The sequence below is a fragment of the Martes martes genome, assembly GCF_963455335.1.
Source record: "Martes martes genome assembly, chromosome: 18".
Lineage (NCBI taxonomy): Eukaryota > Metazoa > Chordata > Mammalia > Carnivora > Mustelidae > Martes > Martes martes.
In genome coordinates, this window is record NC_137906.1 from 31123 (window position 1) to 49315 (window position 18193).

At 50.7% G+C, this 18193-nt stretch overlaps 1 protein-coding gene across 1 annotated transcript; it reads right to left on the reverse strand.

Annotated features, from left to right (window-relative positions):
• Positions 1 to 15101: 15101 nt before the first annotated feature.
• LOC308359376 (importin subunit alpha-8-like) lies at positions 15102 to 17065 on the reverse strand (the record flags this gene model as incomplete). Its single annotated transcript, XM_080830409.1, is given in 5 exon segments — positions 15102 to 15198; positions 15200 to 15497; positions 15500 to 15964; positions 15967 to 16431; positions 16627 to 17065. Coding segments are annotated over 5 exon segments (1764 nt in total).
• Between the last annotated feature and the right edge of the window lie 1128 nt (positions 17066 to 18193).

Consider the following 18193-nt stretch of genomic DNA (forward strand, 5'->3'; position numbering starts at 1 on the left):
ACCCTTGTACCTGGGCTTTGTTACCTGGAACTGGTTTCCGGGACTTGTTTTTAAGTCCCCTGGGGGAAGGGGAGCAGGGACAGTTTAAGGGTTAAACAACAAAGTTATTGTTTAACTTCAATGGAAGCCTCTGGCTAAAATAAAAATATGAAATAGGTCCTTACAGTTCTTTTGTTTTTCTTATCTTTATGTTTGCAATGGCATTTTTTGGTTACCTTTTTCTTCTCCAAGCAGATGTATAACATCCCACGCTCTGGGCCCACGCTCTGAGGTTTTGCCCAGTCATTTTGAGCTTGGTAAAATGTTAAAGGTTAGCTTCCCTGGGACCCCGGGATCAGGGCACATTGATGGAAAAAGACAAAAATTTCATTATCATTCTAATTACTACTAAAGAGAGAAACTTGAGACAAAAGCATTTAGAAGAAATTAAAATGATGCCTACAGAAGTCAGAATTTTAGAACCTCCTGACAGCTCAGAGATGTCTGGCACCATTGCCTTGGACTACAGAATAAAACAGAGTAGCTCATTGTCACAGCACTAACTTCAACATGAAGCCCCCCTAAAGCTTGGACGCGCCGTCTCAGTTCTTTCCGTGCAGATTTGGACTAATGTAAGTCATAGTCATAGCACGTCAACATCCCGATGGCTGCAAAATAAGTCATTGTGGGTAAGGGGATAGTTTAGCTCTGTTCACAAGCATTGTTTGCCTTTGTAAAGAGGCCGAGCTGAGTGTTTTTAAGTACTATCTCAGATCTGTCTTACAGCATATTCTGAACATACCAGAGCCTGAATTAATTTTAAAAAGGTAGTTCTTTCAGTGACTTTAATATCAGAAAAATATGATGATGTTTCTATTCTTAAGGATTTTAAGTATCTCACTCAGAGGTCCTCCACTGAGATAATTATCTTAATGATCATCATGGGCAGAGGTTAAAAGCCAGCTGAATCTGTTTCAGTGAGCCACACGACAAGAAATCCTGAGACTTGACATGTTTCCAGATCAAGAAGACCAGAGATACGAGGGAAATGGTACCGTGTATGAAGTAACAAGGGATTCAGAGTCAATTTGGGGATGCCACTTAGATTTCTGACGTTAAAATCCTCTGTGACTCGAGTCACTTCTGAGCTCCTGTCTAACCATCTAGAAAGTGTGCCTAATGATATCTACATCATAATTTAGAGGCTTATGAGGGAGAATTCCACAAAGAACCAGTGTGATGGTTCTTAAGAGCAGGTGCTCAGGAATCCGTGATTACTATTTGGGTCTATTTCTTGTCCAGAAAAAAGAGCACATGTTTCTAATAGATAAAATATATTTTATTTGTGGAAAATTCTTTTCCAGGAAAAAGAAACCGTATTTCTTTTTTTTTTTAAGATTTTATTTATTTATTTGACAGACAGAAATCACAAGTAGGCAGAGGGGCAGGCAGAGGCAGAGGGGTAATCAGGCTTCCCACTGAGCAGAGAGCCCGATGTGGGACTCGATCCCAGGACCCTGAGATCACCACCTGAGCCGAAGGCAGAGGCTTAACCCACTGAGCCACCCAGGCACCCCAAGAAACCATATTTCTAATAGATGACTCACAATATTATTTTCAAATGTTCAGGAAGGTCAAGAAGCTGCTCTTGTGTCATACTTCACTCACAAATCATGTTGTGGGACTGGTGAGGACAACACAATAACGCCACCATCGCTAGGCCTGTGCAGCTTCCCATCTCCATATGACCATGTTGTCCCCCTTAGCTCAGGGCCACCAGAAAAGGCAGCTTGGGCAGGAGGCACTGTCATCACTAGGAGTGGGGAGCTTCCCATTTCCATATGGCCATGCTGTCCCTCTTAGCTCAGGGCCACCAGAAAGGGCAGCTGGAGGGGGCCACAGGCCAAGGCTCCCAGGTGAGGCTGGGGCAGGCAGAACTCTGACTTAAGGTTCAACACCGGTCTACCTTATTTATAGTGCTCGTCACAGATAGAATGTCATTGTCTGCAAGCTCCGATGTAGGAAAGGTTGACAATTTCCACAGCAATTCCCTCTCTGACCCTTAGGATATGTAGCAAAGTTACATTTCATTTTTAAACATTGAGGGACTTCCCGGTTTTCTTTTCATTATGACTATGGCTCAATTCCCCTGTGGTCTAAGAATATAATCTAGTTAATTTCAGGCTTTAGGATGTGTAGACTTGATTCATGGCCCAACATATTGTCTATTTGGGTAAATCTTCTAGGACCACTGGAAAATAATGTATTCTGCACTTATTATGTAATGTTCCATATATGTCAATTAGGTCACATTTGTTTCCAATGTTTTGTCCGCTTTTTCTTTTTTTTTTTTTAAGATTTTATTTATTTATTTGAGGGAGAGACAGTGAGAGAGAGCATGAGAGGGGAGAAAGTCAGAGGGAGAAGCAGACTCTCCAAGGAGCAGGGAGCCTGATGTGGGACTCGATCCCAGGACTCTGGGATCATGACCTGAGCCGAAGGCAGTCGCTTAACCAACTGAGCCACCCAGGCACCCCTTGTCTGCTTTTTCTATCAATATTGAGAAAGGTATATTAAAATCTTCTAACAATGCTACTCTAGACAATGTTGCATTGGAGAATCTACCAAATGTTATAAGACAAGAGAAACAAAAATAATAAGAATTGAGGGGATAATAGTGACACTTCACAGATAATATGATGGTGTACAAAAAAACCCCAAAATCGTCTATAAATACACTATTAAAATTAAAAATGGAAAACTTGCCAATCTTAGAACCAAGGAGGCAATCCAGAAAGCAGCCAGGGAGAGAGATGTCTTATGTATGGAGGGAGGGACGTCAGAATAATGTCAGACCTGTCCACAGAGACATGGGAAGTCAGAAAGGGCAGATAAGACATATCCAGGTACTAAGAACATGCAGCCAAGGATACTTTATCCAGCAAAGCTCTCATTCAGAATGGATGGAGACAAGGACCTTCCAGGACCAGCAGAACCTGAAAAAAATTTGTTACCACCAAGCCAGCACTGCAAAAAATATTAAGGGGGATTCTATAAAAGAAAGACCCCCAAGAGTAATATAGACAAGGAATTTACAGACAATCTGTAGAAACAACTTCACAGGCAATATGATGGCACCAAAATCATAACTTTTAATACTCACTTTCAACATGAATGGCCTAAATGTTCCCATAAAATGGCACAGGGTTGCAGATTAGATAAAAAGTTATGACCCATCCATATGCTGTCTATGAAAGACTCATTTCAAACCTAAAGATCCATCCAGACTGAAAGTGGGGGGATGGAGAACCACTTTTCATGCCAAGAGACCTCAAAAGAAAATGGGGGTAGCAATTCTTATATCAGACAAATGATATTTTAAGCTAAAGACTATCGTAAGAGGCGCAGAGAGACACTGTATCCTACTTAAAGGGTTTATCCGACAAGAAGATCTAACCATTGGAAATATCTGTGCCCCCAATGTGGAAGCAGCCAACTACATGAGTCAGCTGTTAACCAAAATAATCATATTGATAATCAGACATTAACAGTAAAAGACCTCACCACGCCATTCTCAGCAATAGACAGATCATCGAAGCAGAAACAACAGAAACTCAGAAACTGAAACAACAGAATACTCATTCTTCTCAAATGCACACGGAACTTTCTCCAGAATAGACCACATACTCAGTCACAAATCAGGTCTCAACCGATACTGAAAGATCAAAATTATTCCCTGCATATTTTCAGACCACAAGGCTTTGAAACTGGAACTGAATCACAAGAAAAACTTTGGAAGAAATTCAAACACTGGAAGACAGAGACCATCCTGCTGAAAGTGTTTGGGTGAACCAGGAAATTAAAGAGGAACTTAAACAATTCGTGGAAACCAGTGAGAATGAGAACACATTGGTTCAAAACCTATGGGATACTGCAAAGGTAGTCCTAAGGGGGAAACACTTACCCATCCAAGCCTCACTCAGAAAGGTAGAAAAATCCTAAATGCACAAGCTAACCTTACACCTAAGGAACTGGAGAAAGAACAGCAAATCAAACCCAACCCAGGCAGGAGAAGAGACACAACAAAGATTAGAGCAGAGATCCATGAAATAGAAACCGGAAAAACAGTAGAGCAGATCAAAGAAACTAGAAGCTGGTTCTTTGAAAGAATTCATAAGATCGATAAACCTCTGGCCAGACCTATCCAAACGAAAAGAGAAAGGACCCAAATTAGTAAAATCATGAATGAAAGGGAAGAGATCACAACTAACACCAAGGAAAGAGAAAGAATTATTAGAAATTATTATCAGCAATTACATGCCAACAAATTAAGCAACCTAGAAGAAATGGATGCCTTCCTGGAAACTTATAAACTACCAAGACCGAAACAGAAGAAGTAGACAATCTGTAGAGACCAAAAATCACTGACAAAATTGAAGCAGTAATCAAAAACCTCCCAAAAAACAAGCGCCCAGGGCCAAATGGATTCCCACAGGAAATCTACTGAACATTTACAGAAGAAAATAAGACCTATGCTTCTGAAGCTGTTTCTATATATATATATATATATATATATATAGAAATATATATATTGAATATATATATTGAATATATATTTCAATATATATATATATATATTGAAACAGCTTCAGAAGCATAGGTCTTATTTCCTTCTGTATATATATATATACACATACAGAAGGAAAACTTCCAAACACATTCTGTGAGGCCAGCATTACCTTGATCCCAAAACCAAACAAAGACCCCATCAAAAAGGAGAACAACAGACCAATATCCCTGATGAAAATGGATACCAAAATACTCAACAAGATCCTAGCCAAAAGGATCCCATAGTACATTAATAGGATTATCCATCACGGCCAGATTTATTCCTGGGATGTAAGACTGGTTCAATGTTTGCAATATTTGCAAATCAATCACATGATAGAGCACATTTTTTTAAATTTTATTTATTTATTTGACAGAGAGAGAGAGAGATCACAAGTAGGCAGAGAGAGAGGGGGAAGCAGGCTCCCCGCTAAGCAGAGAGCCCGATGTGGGGCTTGATCCCAGGACCCTGGGATCATGACCTGAGCCGAAGGCAGTGGCTTAATCCACTGAGCCACCCAGGTGCCCCAGAGCACATTAATTTTTAAAAAAAGGCAAGAACCATGTGATCCTCTCAACTAATGCACAAAAATCATTTGACAAGATACAGCATCCTTTCCCAATTAAAACTCTTAAGAGTGTAGGGATAGAGGAACATTCCTCAATTTCATAAAAACCACCCATGAAAAGCCCATGGCGAATGTCATTCTCAATGGGGAAAAGCTGAGAGCTTTTCCCTTAAGCTCAGGAACACAACCAAGATGCCCATTCTCACCACTATTTTTCAACATAGTACTAGAAGTCCTAGCATCAGCAATCAGAAAACAACAAGAAATAGAGAGCATTCAAATTGATACAGAAGTCAAACTCTCTCTCTTCACAGATGACATGACACTATATGTAGAAAACCCAAAAGACTCCACCCCCGTATTACTAGAACTCATACAGCAATTCAGTCATATGGCAGGATACAAAATCAATGCACAGAAATCAGTTGCTTTTCTATACACTAACAATATAACTGTAGAAAGAGAAGTTAGGGAATCAATTCCATTTACAACAGTGCCAAAAACCATAAGATACCTAGGAATAAACCTAACCAAAGAGGTAAAGGCTGTATACTCTAGAAACTACAGAACACTTATGAAAGGAATTGAGGAAGACACAAAGAGATGGAAAAATATTCCATGTTCATGGGTTGGAAGAATAAACATTGTCAAAATATCTATGCTGCCCGGGGCAATCTACACGTTCAATGTCACCCCTATCAAAATATCACTGGCATTTTTCAAAGAGCTGGAACAAACAGGAACCAGAAAAGACTCCATATAGCAAGGGAAAAGTTGAAAAAGAAACCCAAAACTGGGATCATCACATCACGATGCCCGACTTCAAGCTATATCACAAAGCTGTGAGCATCAAGTCGGCATGGTATTGGTACAAAAACAGACACATAAATCAGTGGGACAGAATAGAGAACCCAAAAATGGATTCTCAACTCTATGGTCAACCCATCTTTGGTAAATCAGGAATGAATATCCAGTGGAAAAAGAACAGTCTCTTTAATAAATGGTGCTGAGAAAATTGGACATCCACATGCAGAAGAACGAAACTGGGCCATTCTTTTACACCATACACAAAGATAAACTCAAAATGGATGAAAGACCACAATGTGAGACAGAAATCCATCAAAATCCTAGAGGAGAACATAGGCAGTAACCTCTTTGACCTTGGCCACAGCAACTTCTTTCAAGCCACATCTCTAGGGGCACCTGGGTGGCTCAGTCATTAAACGTCTGCCTTCAGCTCAGGTCATGATCCCAGGGTCCTGGGATCAAGCCCCAAATCAGATTCCTTGCTCAGCAGGAGGTCCAGCCTCTCCCTTTCCCACTCCCCCTGCTTGTGTTCCCTCTCTCCCTGTGTCTTTCTCTGTCAAATAAATAAATAAAAATATTAAAGAAAAAGACATGTCTCTAAAGTCAAGGGAAACAAAAACAGAAATAAACTTTGGGACTTCATCAAGATGAAAAGCTTCTGCACAACAAAGGAAAGAGTCAACAAAACTAAGAGACAACCCATGGAATGGGAGAAGATATTTGCAAATGGCATTACAGATAAAGGGCCGGTATCCAAGATCTATAAAGAACTTATCAAACTTATCAAACTCAACACCCCAAAAAAACAAATAATCAAGTCAAGAAATGGACAGAAGACATGAACAGACACTGCTCCAAAGAAGACATACAAATGGCCAAAAGACACGGGAAAAAGTGCTCCTCAGCATTAGCCATCAGGGAAGTTCAAGTCAGAACCACACTGAGATGCCACCTTATACCGGTTAGAATGGCAGCAATTAACAAGACAGGAAACAACAGATGTTGGGAAGGATGTGGAGAAAGGGGAACCCTCTTACACTCCCGGTGGGAGTGCAAGCTGGTACGGCCGCCAATTGCACTACCGGGTATTCACCTGAAAGATACATACGTAATGAAAAGAAGGGACACAGCATAGCCTATAGCGGCAACGTCCACAATAGCCAAACTGTGGAAGGAGTCGAGATGCCCTTCAACAGACAAACGGATAAAGAAGATATGGTCCATATATACAATGGAACATCACCCAGCCATCAGAAAGGATGAATACCCGCCATTTGCATCAACATGGATAGAACTGGAGGGGATTATGCTGAGTGAAATAAGTCAGCCAGAGAAAGACAATTATCATACGGTGTTACTCATGTGAGGAATATAAGGAATAACATGGAGGACCACAGGGGAAGAGAGGGAAAACTGAATGGGAAGAAATCAGAGGGAAACAAGCCATGAGAGACTCTGGACTCTGGGAACCAAACTGAGGGTTACAGAAGGGAAGGGAAATGGGGTAACAGGGTGATGGGTATTAAGAAGGGCACGTGTTGTGATGAGCACTGGGTGTTACACACAACTAATGAATCATTGAACACTACCTCGAAAACTAATGTTGTACCCTATGTGGCTAACTGAACATAATAAATAAATAAATGTGCTTTCTACATGAAAAACAAATAATAATGGGAACAGAAGTTCAGATTTGTAAGATGAAATGTCCTCAAGATCTGTTTCACAGCAGTGTCAATACACTTAACACTACCGGACTTCATACTGAAAATGCTTAAAATGGAAAAATCGATGTTCAATTCTTTACAATTTTTTTCTAAGATTTTATTTGTTTATTTGACAGGCAGAGACCACAAGCAGGCAAAGAGGCGGGCAGAGGCGGGAGGGGAGCAGGGGAAGCAGGCTCCCCGCTGAGCAGAAAGCCCAACACGGGGCTCGATCCCAGGACCCGGAGACCACGACCTGAGCCAAAGGCAGAGGCTCAACCCACTGACCCACACAGGCGCCCCCAATTCCTCACAATTTTTAAAAGTACATTCTGTATGATTCCATTTTTATATTTGACTCATTTATTTTAGAGAGAGAGTGTGTGGCATGAGAGTGGTGGGAGAGGCAGGAGGGGGAAGAGAGAATCATGAACCCACTCTGCACTGAACACAGACTCGAAACTGGGCTTGATCCCACACCATGAGATCACATCCTGAGCCAAAGTCAAGACTCAGTGGCTTAACTGAGCCACCATCCACCTCCATAGGCATTAGCGTTGTTTCATCCGCTGCTATCTCCGCCACTGCTGTGTTGAACTCTGTTGAAAATACATCTATGAAAACCTGTGCCAGAGTTTCCAGGGGTGAGTCCGAGTATAAGCGCTGCTAAGTGATGGGTGCCCCTGTGGCCTAGGATGGTTGCTGCTCACCATTCTCCCAGACAGGGGTGTCCATCACCCTTCTCTCCCGGGGGAAATGCAGGAGACCCCCCTGTCCTTGGGCATCTGAGACCTACCTGGCCCAGGAATTCACCTTCTCTAGCAGAGGACAGATGGGGCTTCCTTCCCTGGCTAAGCATATGAACCTTGATCCCAGGAGAGGAGAGCTCTGCTGGGACCCCTGGCCGAGTTAGGCAGCTGTGCCCGCTGTGTATGTGACAGAGCCAGAGCAGCTGGGCATGAAGGGAATGAGTGCCTTAAACCAGCCTTGTGTGGGGCAGGAGGGGAGCAGCAGCCCCCGCTTCTTGGGCAGCAGTGATGTGTGCAAAAGGAGGGAGGCCAGGCTGGAGCCTTCTAAGCCACACCAGTCTCTCCCTTGGTCCTGAAACCAGCAGGAAGAGAGCGCTGAAGACAGAGACTCCGGGGGGATTCCCGTCCAGGGAAAGGGGGCCCGCTGGAGGGCTCTGAAGCTGCCAGCCCCGCCGGCCACAGGCCATTGGCACAGGATCACCCTCGGCACTTCCTTAGCATGTCGTCCGTGTTCATGTGTGGATAGTGACTGACCCACTGGTGCACTTCCAGAGTCAGACTAGAAACCTCCAGTGCCTGCTCGTGGGTCAGAGGACCCCACGCCCACAGAAGCAGCGGATGTCCCTCTTCCTCCAGAGCTGGGGAAGGCAGCCACCCCCCTGGGGCAGGGCCTGGTCCAGGCGTGTGTTCTTTCTGAAGCCCCCACTCTCAGTGAGCGTCGCTGCGCCTGAGAAGGGCCCCCTCAGCCCCAGAGTCAGGAGCCGTAAGGGGCCGTCTCCCATCCTGGCCCAGGATCACGACTAGAATCAATCCTGTCTTTGAGAGGACGGGTCTCCTTCAGGAGCCAGAGAGGGGACCGGCCCCGCCCCCTTCCCAAGTCCAGGACGCCCAGGACCCTGCGCGAGCTCTTCATTCGAGGAGGACTCGTGGAGAGCGCGTGTGTCCTGTCAGCCCAGCAAGTGAAAGAACCAAACCCCAGTTCTCAGGTTCTAGCAGAAACAGAATTTCAAACGTACTGCTTGGGGGCAGCCACCTCCCCTCTTACATGGCCTTGGGGGACCCCAGGAAAAGTCTTCCTTGCTCTCCTGCCCTCAGAGTGAGGAGCTGATCCCGTGTCCCAGGGTCCCCACCCCGTCCCACTGCTGAAGAAGAGCCACACATAGGGACCTGGTGTCGGGAGTGTGGCCTCCCAGGGGCCTGGCAGCCGCGTGGAAGGGCTGAATGGCTTTGGGAGGAGGCCGCTCACTGGCAGCACCGTGCGCCACCCCCCACAGCACTCTGCAGCCCGGGCTCTGTGCCCACCACAGGTCAGTCACCAGCATCGCATATGTTCCTGCCACCGAAGTGATCATTCGGGGTCACCGCATTGCCCAGAGGCAGAGAGCGAGGCCCAGAGAGGGGAGGCGAATGACCCCAGTCCCAGGGCTGCTCAGCAGAGGGGCCGGAACGCCAGCCCTCCCGAGCCACCGCCAGCCCAGCCAGCGACTCCCTGAGCCCAGAGCGAGCCCTCCCCTGCCTGCCCGGCCACACACTGGCCCCTGAGCTGGATGACGGGCTGTTCTTCTTGGCTCTGAGGGTGTTGCTGACCAACTAGGAGAGGGAGTCCCTCTGGTGGGACAGGCTGTAGCTACAGGACAGAGTGACAGTCTGAGCTAGCACAAGCCACACTCCGGTCTCCCTCCCGGAGCCTGCCTGGGGGCTGGAGTCTGGGCGCCCAGGGGCCGGCACACAACAAGGTCTATGCAGACCAGGGAGCCGTGGCCCCCAGGGAGAGTCCATTCTGCCCTCTCCCTGCTCCTGCCCCATATCACCTCTCCTCACTGTGGGGCTCCAGGACCTGAAACCAGGCCCCATAGGGCTGGCTCGGCTCCAACTTGTAATGAGTTTGATGCCTCCTGGAGCAGCTGAATTTCCTGGGGCTGGAGGGAGGACCGGCTGCAGACAAGGACTGGACCGGGGGAAATGTGGGCCCTCGTGGAGGGTGAAGGAGGGGGCAGGGGCCAAGTCCTGGGGCCACTGCTTACGTCTAAAAAGGACTGAAATCCATGAGTGTCCACAGGTTCCCTCGTTACGGTAACAACACCCTCACACTCGGGCACCCTGGTTGTGGCCCCCTCCTCCCTGTCCTCCTTCCCAGCCTCTGACTCTAGCCAGAGCTGAATCCAGGGACAGGCTAGACCTCTGTCCCAGGGTACAACCAGGAAGACAAAGCAGAAGGAGGAGAAGAGAACTGGAAGGGGCGGACTGATCTTCTCCCTGCCCTGAGTCGGCCTCCACTGATGTCTCCAAGGCCTCTGGCTCAACCCTGCATTTAGCTGGACCCTGGAAGGGAGTCTGAATTCCAGACCAGCTGGGTGGGGGCTAGTCAGTGACCTTTGCATCCCCAGATGTCCAACCCACCTGGCCTTGTACCCTGAGCCTTGCTTCCCAGGGTAGGCATGGTTCTGGCACTCAGCAGACTTTGGGGCCACAGAGCAGTTGGAAGTGGTGAGGGAACATGGGGGACCAGTCAGCTATGGAGCTACGGGTCGCGTACACGTCCACCATAAGGCTGGGTCATGGTACAGGTGCCGTGTGCAGGTCTCCTGTGCACACCTGGCCCTCTTGGAATGGAGGTCTGTGTGCCTGGTGCACCTTTCCTCCACCTCCACCTCCCCCTGGAGGAAAGGCCAAGTTCAAGCATTTCCATGTCCAACCCTCAGGGACAGTTGGGACTGGGGTCAAGAGAGGCAGGGACTGGCCCAAGACAAAAGAGGGGTAACAGATTCCAAGGAGCAGAGCTTCCCTCCAGTCCTAGGCCAGCCCCGACCCTCCCATGAGGTTTTCTTTGAGGGTGAGAGCCCCTCAGATTCTTGGGGAGAGCTACCCACCCCGTCCCATGTGGGGACAGGACCTCAGGCATCCCCAGACAGGTAGAGGCATACGTGCTTGCACACACACACACACACACACACACACACACACACACACACACACCACTCTGCCCAGCTAGGGGTCAGAGGGGGAGACACCCTGGGAAAATGGTGGGTAACAAGGGGGAAAGAAGAAAGAGGTTGGAGACAGCTGGGCCATGGGGTCAGGGGCATCAGGACTCCTGGCAAGGACCGAGATCCATAGCATGGGGAGGGGAGACAGGACGGGCTGATGGTCAAGGGGTCTGCAAGGGGCCCAGGGGTTTGCCAGGGCACTGGGTGAGGACAGGGTCTGGGGTCTGGTGTCCATCACCACCCTGGACTACTGGAAGTAGGAAGAGGTACCCCACCCCCTCAGTGTGGACAGGGCTACAACACCAAAGGCCTCCCCTGACTCTTCTATCAATGGGGCCATCGAGACAGGGTGTCCCTAGGCTCCCACAGGCTTGTAGAAGAGCCTGTTGACCGTGAATCTCCAGCCCTGACCCACCGTGCTCCCAGGCTTGGGAAAATGCTTTGTACTCCCTCAAGGTCCTTTCGAGCAGAGGACGACCTACAGCTTGGGGGGCTGACGAGGTGGGCTTGCGGAATGTGGCAGAGCACGAGACCCCTGGTCTGGGGACCGAGGTCCGGACCCTCCTTGTTGCAGCCTCAGGGTCCCCATTGGGAAGAGGTTCCAGAGTCAGTGCTCTGCTCGGGGTGAGGAGGCCTTAGCAAGGAACCAAGCACCAGCACAGGAGAGGGAAACAGGGACAAGGGGGACTTCCGAGGGTTCTCCCATCGCCCCTGGAGCCCGCAGATCCTGCTCCTGTGAGACACACAAAAACAGAGGCAGAGACAGAGACAGAGACAAGGACAGAGACAGACACTGAACACAGGAGAGAGAGAACTAGAAGAAGTCACAGACTTTCCTCAATCAGCTTGGAAATTACATCTAAACATTTTGTCCCATTCTCACAGTCACACAGGCCATCCACCCTGTGGGGAGGGACTCCACAGGGATGTGTGACCAGGATTCGGGAATGCCCGGAAACCACTGTGGAGACTGCCCAGCACATGGGCACAGAGGACACACTTGGACTGAAACCTATTGGAAGTCCCTGGAAGTCTGTGTCACCAAGGTCAGAATCTGTTCACTGCAACCTTCCCACGGGTGATGGGACACAGGCAGAAGGAAGGTCGCTTTGCCTGGATCCCAGAGCAGGTCCAGGCCCCTCTGGGCTGTGTTCCATGCCCCGCCCAGCCCCTGGCTCACCCTTGCATTGCCAAGTGTGTGCACCAGCCTCCTGGGAGAGCGGGTATGGAATATATGTAGAGGTCCTACCCCTGATGGCATCCCAAGAAGTAGAAGCCAGAACACCCCCAATGTGCAGACGGGGAGAGTGAGGAGTCCCTGAGAGCCCCAGGGTGTGTCTGGGGACACAGTCCCGGGCAGGAGCAGGAACCCGGTCTGAACCCAGCTCTGTGTCCTCACAGCGGGGACAACAGCTGCACCCAAGCCTCCCAGGGGCTGTGGGTAGGCTGTGTGGGTGTCACTGTATAGAAGGGGCATGGATGGAGGGTGAACATTGAGAATCTGGGGGAGGGGGGCCCTCAGGGAGCTCTGGTGTGAGGAGGAAGTAGGGTAAGGAGCCCCCAGGCAGTGGTGACCTCACTTCCCTGACAACAGAGCCCAACAGAATTTGGAACCCACATATCCAGGCACCCACATTCCGGAGACAGCCCCCTGCCCAGCTCATTTCTTTGGAGATCCTCAAACAAACAAGATGTTCTTGTGTTGAATATCAAATTCCAGAGGATGCAGGCAAGGGACAGCACGCCCGGCAAACACTTCCCCTCGCCCCGGAGGTCGTGTCAGGGCTCCCCATCGCCTCTGGGCATTTGGAAGGAAGAACCAAAAGGTGACACTAGGAGGCTCAGCGTCAGCCAGCCCCACACCTTCTGATCGACCTGTGTAGCCCCGGGTCTCCTCCCCATGTGTATGTGTGTGTGTGTGTGTGTGTGTGTGTGTGTGTGTGTGTAAAGAGAGCTCATGGAGGATGGTGATGCCCCGAGCAGTAGCAGGCTGATGACGGGTCAGATGCCTGCTGGTGGGCAGGTCATGTTCACACCCCAGGTGAAGGCTGGCTTGGTGTGTCGGGCTGTGGGGGCTGCACCCTTCTGCCCAGAGTTTATCTTGAGAACCCTGTAGGGATGGGTCACCGACCCAGGTGCGGGGCTGTGCACACACAAGCCTGTGTGTGATCTGGGAACAGCAGGGGGACTGGGCAGGGGGATGGTGGGTATGGCCGGGCAGGGCTCTGATGCCTCTTGTACACTCCCCGTCTCTGTCTTTGCAGGCCACGGATGACATCGGAAGGAGGCGGGAAGACACGCGCTCCTCCCTGACCCAGGAGTCCCCGGTCCTGGGAAGGCCTCCGGTCCCTCCCAGACCACGGCCCCCGGTACTACATTGGACTGTAGTCCTGGACACGGAGCCCACGGAGGCCATGTCCGAGGGTGAGAAGGCTGGGAAGGGGTGCCTGTGGCTGTGTGGGGATGGGTCGGTGCCGGGCCCCACAGGGAGAAGCCCCCACAGGCTGGTGTGGGGCCAGGAGCGACGACTTGTCTCAGAGCACCCAGGGGTGGGCTGCAGTCAGGGAGACTCCCCAGTGAGGTTTCCTTCCTGCCTGTGGCTTCTCTGGGAGGCCCTGGGCTGTGCCCTGTCTCTGCAAAAGCACAGGCAGAGGCAGGCCCGCGGGTGAGCTTCTCTCCTCTCCCAGCTACTCCAGCGGAGGAGCCAGACCCAGTCCCAACTTCAGCAGCTCGGGAGGGGGAGATGGTGACTGGAGAGACTTCGGAGACCAGGAGCCAACGGGTGACCGGGCGCCTGACCACAGAGACACTGATGCTGTCCAGGAAGAGCTGGCTCCGGCTCCCGCCCCCAGCCCTGCTCCTGCCGCTCCCCCTTGCCCTGCCCCTGCCAGAGCTACTCGCACTTCCCCTGCCCCTGCCTGGGCTCCTGTTCTTGTCTCTGACCCAGATCTTTCCTTGGGCCCACCCCTTCTCCGGCCCTTCCCTGTGCCCCTGTTCCTGCCACAGACACAGCTCCTGCCCTTGACCCTGCACGGGCCATCACCCCTGCACTTGCCCCAGCTCCTACTGCTGTCCCTGACCCTTCTCCTTTCCCCGACAGGCCTGCTGCCTCTTCCCCTGCCCCTGCACCTGCCCCAGACCCAGGTCCTACCCCTGGTCCTGCCCCTTCCCTTGCCCCTTCCCCTGCCCCTGACAGGACTGCTTCCCCTTCCCCTACCTGTGCCCCTGTTCCTGCCCGAGACCCAGACCCTGCCCCTACTTCTTCTCTTTCAACTGCCCCCATCCCTTCCCCTGCCCCTGCCTATGCCCCTGTTCCACCCCAGACCCAGCTCCTATCCCTTGCTCCTGCTCCTTTCCCTGCCCTGGCCTGTGCTCCTGTTCCTGTCTCGGACCCAGCTCCTGCTCGGGATCCTGCACGGGCCACTACTGCTGACCCTGTCCCCGCCCCGATCCCAACCCCTGCCCCTATACCTGCTCCTGTGTTGTTGTTGTTTTTTAATAAGCAGTTTAATGGCAGTTTTGATAGATGGAGGTGAATGTGTGGAAAATTTTGTTAACATTTAGTTTAAAATGCTTTACACCTGTGCCATGCCAAGACCTAGGAGGTTCTTAAGTTCCTTGTTAGGGTTTGCTCCTTGGTTTTGGAATCGGGGGGCCTTGGTATTTTTTTGTTAAGCTTTAAGAATATTTTTTTTGTTAAGCGTTTAAGAATTCATGATCTTGGTCCAGGGCTGGTAATATTGTGCCACTTTCTTCTCCCTCAGAAAAATGGTTCTCGATAATGTTCAAAGCGGTTCTCATGAAGTTGCAAAGCCTCAATTTTATCAATGCCACCCATTTCTTCAATCAGAAGACACAGGTTTTCCTTCTCTGAAAGCTGCTCCGCTGCCTGGAGGATAAAAGAGAGGACGTCAAGAATGATTTTAACAATTTCGGTGGCTTGGATGGTAAGCAGATTCACCAGGGTTTCCAGGACGCCAGAGTGGACAAGCTGGATCAACTGGTCTCTGGTGCCTCCAGTTGTGAAGTTAGCCACGGTCCAAACAGCCTCTTTCTGGACTTTAAACTCTCCATTTTTTAGCAGAGCCACTATGGAGGCAGCATGGCGCAAGCAATCAGCCGCTGGATGCGCTGGCGAGGCCCCGCGGCCACGTTGCTCAAGGCCCAAGCTGCCTCCTTCTGGATGGAGGACTCGGGGTGCATCGGGAGCTGGAGCAGCACGTTCAGCATGCCCGCGTCGATGGCCCCCTGGGTCTGGTGATCTGTTCCCGTGACGACGTTCCCCATGGTGCAGAGGGAGGGGGTCAAGACATTGAGCTCTGAGCTGCTCATGAGCTGGACCAGCCTGGGCAGGACCCCCGTGTTGACCACTTGGCCGATGCGCTCGTTGGAGCCATCGGTGAGGTAGGACAGGGCCCAGCAGGTGTCTGAAAGAACTTCACTATCTTGGTGCTGCAGGAGATGGGACAGGACAGGCAACATCTGCTTCACGGCTTTCACAGAAGGGTAAGGGTTCTTGTTCCAGCACAAGTTGGACGAGGTCCACGTGATGTTCCGCAAAACGTGATTGGTATGGTTGATGAAACGAGGGCCAGTAGATATGGAATGGCATTACTCGAGATAACGAGGTCTCTGAATTCTGGGCCATCACCTGCAATACTACCGAGAGCCCATACCGCCTGTTTGCACACAATCATGTGGGGGGAAGACAGGAGCTCAACCAAAGGTGGGATGACCCCACCTTCCACAAGAGCTTGAGTCTGCTCTGAAGTCCCGGAAGCAATGTTGGTCAGAGCCCAGGCTGCCTCAAACTGCAAGCAGGGGTGAGGTGACAACTTCAGGAACTCCACGAGCCTGGGGATGAGCCCTGCTTCAACAATCAATTTTAGAGGAGGGTTCCTTTCTTGGGAAACCATTTTCCTGACTGCCTGGGTGGCCTGGAAACACAGGTCTGGATCTGAGGCATTCACGCCACTGATTATTTCTTGCAGGGTGAGGCTGACCCCTTTGGTTAGCTGTCCAGAAGCTGGTTCAGGGGAGAAAATGGTGATGGGGAGAAAAATGGGTCTTCTGGGGATAGGATCTTGGTGAGTCTGTGGTCCAGCAGGTACCTGCTCAGGTGGCTCTTGTCATGCCACATGGCCTCCATCCCATTAGCCAGGTCGACCCCCATCGCATGGTGACAGTCCAAGGTCAGTTAGTGAACCTCTACCACCAATACCCCAAAAAAGGCCCCCATGTAGTAAATGCTTCTCTGAGCCCTGGAGATGTGGGCCTGGGACTACAGCTGGCACTCGTAGCTGAAGTCCTTGCAGGCTGCCCAGTAGTGCCCAGGGGTACAGGGTGCCAAAGAGGGGGGACAGGATCTCCACATCCATGTGGTCACAGAATTCAGGTCTACGCCTGAACACCAAGCCATCCAACTCACGGAGGAAGTGCTGCTCGCAGAAGCAGCTGACCATCACCATGTGCTGCATGGACACACCCTGCCAGTGTGGGGAACCACAGACCTCGAGGACCACCACCCTCCAGCCCTCCCTGGGGTGGGAGGGGCACAAGGGCCCAGCAGCCAGCTGGTCCGTGAAGGAGTAGCAGGTGACCCTGTGTCCCACCATGACGGGCTTCTCCACTATCTGCAAGAACAGGTCCAGGAAGACCATGTAGATATAGGGACAGGGGACAGGATGTGAAGAGGTTCACTGCCAGAGGCTGGCATCAGGACCCCAGAGCTGGGGGCTGTGAACATGTACACCTTCTTCAAGGCTGCAGGCTCTGGACTGTTTTAAGCAACAGCAAATCTCCCACCTTGTCCTGAGTGAGTCTACTCATGTGGTTTCCCTACCATCTGCTCCCAGAGATGGGGGCCATCAGCACCCCATCTTACTAAGGGGACTCTAAGGCCTAGAAGGTTGGAAACCCATGCAGCCCTACATTTAAGTGAGGGAAAAGCACAAACACACCCATCAGACATGAGCCAGGTCATCAGGGGCAAATTGAGGCTCAGCCATGGGGAAACAAGCCAGGAGGAGAGAAGAGTGCTGCTGGAAGAGGGAACAGCATATGCAAAGGCTTGGATCCAAGCCTGAGGCACCTGTGGGTAACCACACTCCTGGGTGCCCACAGAAGGAAGGGTCCTAGTGGGAGAGGTGATGCTGGAGGTTGGGGAGCAGGAGGGGAGCAAACCACAGAGAGGCCCAGACGTTATGTTACAAAAAGATCACTCTGGTTACTGGAGGAGAATGTGCTCTCTGCAGGCAAGGACAGGGAAAACCTTACCCTAACTGAAACCATAACCTTAATCCAAATCCTCTAACCAAAACCATCTAACCCTAACCCCTAACCATAACCATAAACCCTAACCCTAACCCTAACTTGCTTCATGCGCCCCACGTCTGCAGGGCCGCACCCTGGGCCTGGCACGGAATCACGAGTTGTCGCAGCTTGAAACTTGCCAGAAAACCCTCTGGGAGTCAGATGCAGGCGAGGCCAACACCTCCTGCTGTGCAGCCTCCGGGGGTCCCCTCCCTGGCGCTGGCAGATGGGGCCTGCCCTGCCCCTAGGCCCGGGCCCTAACCCTCGCCTCCTTTTTCAGTCTTCCTTTTCCAGGGTCCTGTCCCTCGAGCCCTCCAAATGGGGAACCCTGATAACACGCCACGAGTCCACCTCCCACCCAGGCAGAAACGGTGCCCTTCGGAGCTGCGGAAAAGCCTCAGAGCAAGAGAAACTTTCGTGCCCCCCCGAGGCCGTCCCCAAGCTTTGGCACCACAGCGGCCCGAAAAGTCGGAGGC